This window comes from Hordeum vulgare, chromosome 3H (assembly GCF_904849725.1).
Source record: "Hordeum vulgare subsp. vulgare chromosome 3H, MorexV3_pseudomolecules_assembly, whole genome shotgun sequence".
Taxonomy (NCBI): Eukaryota; Viridiplantae; Streptophyta; class Magnoliopsida; order Poales; family Poaceae; genus Hordeum; species Hordeum vulgare.
The window spans coordinates 609,885,448-609,890,468 of record NC_058520.1 but is presented as its reverse complement, the minus strand read 5'-3'; the positions used below and the strand labels follow the sequence as shown (position 1 = coordinate 609,890,468).

At 54.5% G+C, this 5,021-nt stretch overlaps 1 protein-coding gene across 1 annotated transcript; it reads left to right on the top strand.

Moving 5' to 3' along the window:
- Positions 1-2,938: 2,938 nt before the first annotated feature.
- On the top strand, positions 2,939-4,657 carry LOC123441083 (cytochrome P450 71A1-like). Its single transcript, XM_045117603.1, has one exon. It carries the CDS (start codon positions 2,957-2,959, stop codon positions 4,514-4,516), a length of 1,560 nt encoding a protein of 519 aa, XP_044973538.1. The 5' UTR covers positions 2,939-2,956; the 3' UTR covers positions 4,517-4,657.
- The last annotated feature ends 364 nt before the right edge of the window (positions 4,658-5,021 follow it).

Below are 5,021 nucleotides of genomic sequence, written 5' to 3'. Positions count from 1 at the left end.
GCATGACTCGGCAGAGCATACATCGAGTGAAAGGAAAAGAGTCCACACACTCATGCATGGCGGTTTGAGTATGCAAGGAATCATGCACGTGATGGACTAGTGCCTAGTCTGGACAAGGTATGTGCACTGTTGGAAGCTTGTACGGTTCAGGATGCCTACTCTGGACAAGGTAGGTGCACTGTTGGAAGCTTGCACGGTTTAGGAGATTTTATGTACATGCATGTTGGGTCCGTGACAAAGTTCAGGAGGGACTCGAGCCGTGGAATACTTGGATTCAGTGTCCGTGTAAGAGAAGGAAAAGGCAAGGCCGTCGTTCGATCCAGAGTAAATAAAAGACTGGGGCGACAAGCAGCAAACACACATCAGGAATAGTCTGCAGGTTCAGAAAAAGTGGAGTAGTTGGTTTCGACAGAGAGCAGATTTATCTACGCGTTGGCGAAGCTTCACGGTGATTTCCTCAAGGACGGATAAGGAGTTTGTGCGGTCAGTTTTCTTGGTAGATCGCGTATTGCAGCGTGGCTTCAGACGAAGAATTTGAGATCGGAGATCTTTTTCATGAGGAAGTCGCAAAGGCAAGCAAGGACGGTCAGACCGGCGGCAACAGGTCGGTTAGATCGCGGCTCGGCATGACGCCGGGGTTCACCAGATTTGAGGTGGAGAAATTCGATGGCACGGGTAACTTCGGTCTATGGCAGACAAGAGTCAAGGATCTTCTGACGCAGCAGGGAATCTTGAAGGGTTTGCAGGAGAAGAAGCCGGCCAAGGTTGACGACGATACGTGGGAGGATATGCAAGTACGGGCAGCCGCCAACATACGGTTGTGCCTTGCAGACCAGGTCATGTATCATGTCATGGATGAAGATTCTCCTAAGGGAATTTGGGACAAGTTGGCAAGTCGTTATATGTCCAAGTCAGCGACCAATAAGCTGTATTTGAGGTGGAGAAATTCGATGGCACGGGTAACTTCGGTCTATGGCAGACAAGAGTCAAGGATCTTCTGGCGCAACAGAGAATCTTGAAGGGTTTGCAGGAGACGAAGCCGGCCAAGGTTGACGACGATACGTGGGAGGATATGCAAGTGCGGGCAGCCGCCAACATACGGTTGTGCCTTGCAGACCAGGTCATGTATCATGTCATGGATGAAGATTCTCCTAAGGAAATTTGGGACAAGTTGGCAAGTCGTTATATGTCCAACTCAGCGACCAAGGTCATGTATCATGTCATGGATGAAGATTCTTCTAAGGGAATTTGGGACAAGTTGGCAAGTTGTTATATGTCCAAGTCAGCGACCAATAAGTTGTATTTGAAGCAGAAATTCTATGGGCTGAAGATGCAGGAGGGGTCGGATCTTCTGGAGCATGTGAACGCCTTTAATTAGCTGGTCACGGATCTAGCACGGCTGGATGTGAAGATTGAGGACGAGGACAAGGCACTACTTCTTCTTGTTTCGTTGCCACCGTCATATGAGCATTTGGTCATTAGGTTGACACATGGAAAGACAACTGTCAATAATGAAGAAATCACGGCAGCATTGCTTGGAGATGAGTTGAGGAAGCAAAAGAATGCTGCTGAAAGGGATAGTACTCAAGGTTTGGGGTTGGCAGTTAAAGGTTATCAGCTCAGGAAAGGACAAAGAGGCGGAGAAGAAAAAGAAGAAAAAGGTGCTGTGCTACAAGTGCAAGGAATGGGGACATATAAAGAGGGAATGCCCAGAACTGAAGGGTGAGGCTAGTGCTAACCTGTCTACTAATGGTGGTGACTCAGACAGCAGTAGTGATGCTCTCGTAGTATCAGACAGATGGTCAACTAAAACTGAAGCGTGGATGTTGGATTCAGCTTGCTCTTTTCATACGACGCCCAACAGGGAGTGGTTCTCTTCGTACAAGTCTGGTGAGTTTGGTTTCGCCTATGTGGGCGATAACACTGGTTATCGTGTTGCTGGAATAGGTGACATCAAAATCAAGATGTTTGACGGAGTTGAGCGGATGATTCGGGGAGTCGGGTATGTGCCAGGGCTAAGGAGGAATCTAATTTCGCTTGGTGTTCTTCATGATGGTGGTATGGAATTCCGTTGTGATCGGGATAAGAAGACCATGGAAATCATAAAAGATGGGATGCCCATGATGATAGGAGAGAGGACGGCTTCACATCTCTACAAGTTGCAAGGGAGCACTATTGCAGGTGGAGTCATGAAGAGTGGAGCTGCAGGAGTAGCAGTGGAGTCTCAGGGTGACGGCGGGTTAGACCCGTCGGGTAGCTCTAAGTAAGCTACAAAGAAGACAACTCAAGTCCGGAGTACATGGAGGCTCGATGCATGGACGACTTCTAGGTGGTGGAGAATATTCGCCAAGGTGGAGTTTGTTATATTTGTGTCGAATATTATGTACGCAAGGGGTTACGTGGACTTGGAGTTGTAATTGGTGTGGATAGGTACGAGTCGTGTATGAGTCGGACACGTTGTATCCTAGGCCTCTTATATATCGAGAGGCACCACACGTTGTAACCCATGACGATCGGATAGCAATAGATACATGGGGGAGCCGGCGACTTGTGCCGGCGCCCGGGCGGCCGGTGTTGCGGTATCTTGGGGAGGAGCGCTCGTAGTCATGCCCGGGGATGTAGCCATATCGGTGAACCTCGTTAACAAATATCGTGCCTCGGTGTGTCGTCTATGGTCTTGCATTAGCCTTTTATTCTAACATCATTAATGTTTTGTGTTTAATTCTTAAAAAAAATGTTTTGTGTTTTAGTGGTGTAGCGAGTTATTGCTTTCCTTTTCTTAGTGGAGGCGCTCCTGCATGCATGCACGTACTACGTACCGTAGAGACTAAGCTTTGCGACAGAGACTTGGGTGCTACGTCTCCATTCTCGATCGATCTTCTATATATACAATCTCGCTGCCGCCGTCGAATATATCCACCTCCCCTCCGTCGAGTTTCCCGGCCGGCCGTCGAGAATGGCTACACAGATGGTCACCGCTCTGTTCAGCTCACCCTACGCCCTCACCGTCCTCGCCTTCCTCGTCGCCTTCACGTTCCTCGTCTCCTCGAGGGGCAGCCGCAGTAATGCTGCCAGGAAGGGCGAGCTGCGGCTGCCTCCAACGCCGCCGGGCCTGCCGGTCGTCGGCCACCTCCACCTGCTAGGGAGCCTGCCGCACCGGAGCCTCCGTGCGCTGGCCGCGACCTACGGCCCGGTCATGCACCTGCGTCTCGGTCGCGTGCCGACCGTGGTCGCGTGCTCCGCGGCCGCGGCGGAGGAGGCCATGAGGACCCGCGACCTCGACTTCGCCAGCCGCCCCAGGCTCCTCATGGTCGACCGCTTCTACTACGGCACCGGCGGCATCGGCTTCGCGCCATACGGCGAGCACTGGCGCCAGGCGCGCCGCGTCTGCGTCACCCACATGCTCAACGCGCGCCGCGTCGCGTCCCTGGGCCGCGTCCGGGCGCAGGAGGCCGCCGCGCTCGTGGACCGGGTCCGCCAGCACGCCGGCGCCGTCGTGAACCTCAGCGACAACCTCATCGTGTACTCTAACACAGTCATCTCCCGCTGCACGTTCGGCGACACGGACTACGGGGTCGAAGGAAGCGGCGGCGCGAGGCTGAGGAAGGTGTTCGCCGAGATCGAGGAGCTGCTGGGCACGGTGCCCATGGGAGAGACGGTGCCGTGGCTGCGGTGGGTGGACGTCGTCACGGGGCTGGAGAGGAAGACGAGGCGCGTCTTCGAGGAGATGGACGGCCTGCTGGAGCGGGTCCTTGCCGACCACCGCCAGCGCCGCCGCGCGAATGCGGCCACCGGGGAAGAGGGAGACTTCGTGGACGTGATGCTGGACGCGGAAGAGCTGGACACAGGCAGCATCAAGGGCGTCATCCTGGACATGCTCGCCGCGGCCACGGACTCGACCTTCACGCTGCTGGAATGGGCCATGGCGGAGCTCATCAACCATCCGCACGAGATGCGCAAGCTACAAGACGAGGTCCGCGAGGCAGTCGGCCCCGGCGCCAGCGCCGTCGTGACGGAGGAGCTTCTCCCCCGGCTGCCCTACCTGAAGGCGGTGGTGAAGGAGGCCCTGCGGCTCCACCCGCCGACGCCGCTGCTGCTGCCGCGGGAGACGCTGGAGGACACGCGGCTGCTGGGGTACGACGTGCCGGCGGGCACCCGGGTCCTGATCCACGCCTGGGCCATCGGCCGCGACCCGGCGACGTGGGGGAGCCGCGCCGAGGAGTTCGCGCCGGAGAGGTTCCTCGGGTACGACCTCAAGATGGGGCAGGACTTTGCGTTCTTGCCCTTCGGCGCCGGGAGGAGGGGCTGCCCCGGCGTCGGGTTCGCCATGATGTCCAACGAGCTGGCGCTGGCGAGCCTCATGGGTAACTTTGACTGGGAGCTGCCCGGCGGGAGGATGCCGCCGGTGGACATGAGCGAGCTGCACGGCCTCTCCGTGCGCCTCAAGGTGCCTCTGCTTCTCGTTGCCAGACCTTGGCCACCGCCAGTGTCGTCTGCTGTGGATGGACCTCTATGAACGGAGCAATTAAAGCAAGAATTAAAAGTTTCTTTTTTTGCCAATAGAATTAAGAGCATCTCCTTCGCGCCATGCCCAAAAAATATATTTACCGCACGCGCTTTGGCTGGTTTAGCGCGGGGATAGGCGCTGGCTCCAACAGCCGCGCTATAATGCAGCGCGCGCCGCTCCAGCAGTGCCCAAAAATGCAGCGCGTGCAGCACGCACAAACCACATATACATTTCAAAAAATAGGAGAAAAACGATGAAACAAACAAAATAAATCAACAATAAATAGTTATTACAACTCAAACAAATAGTTTATCGTTCAGTACAACAAATAATGCAATAAACACAACCAATAGTTCATGAACAATATAATACAAATAATGCAATCAAATCATGCTCTTTGTCGTACATGCCATGTCCATCACTATTCAATCAGATCCTTCTGAAGATCATTGTGCGTTGCGGGACGCCGAATGGCATGATAGGAGGCAACAAAACGGGCTACCCTTTCAGCCCT

Excerpts from the sequence above, each read along its gene's own strand:
- LOC123441083 (XM_045117603.1), top strand. The coding sequence starts at position 2,957 with ATGGCTACACAGATGGTCACCGCTCTGTTCAGCTCACCCTACGCCCTC.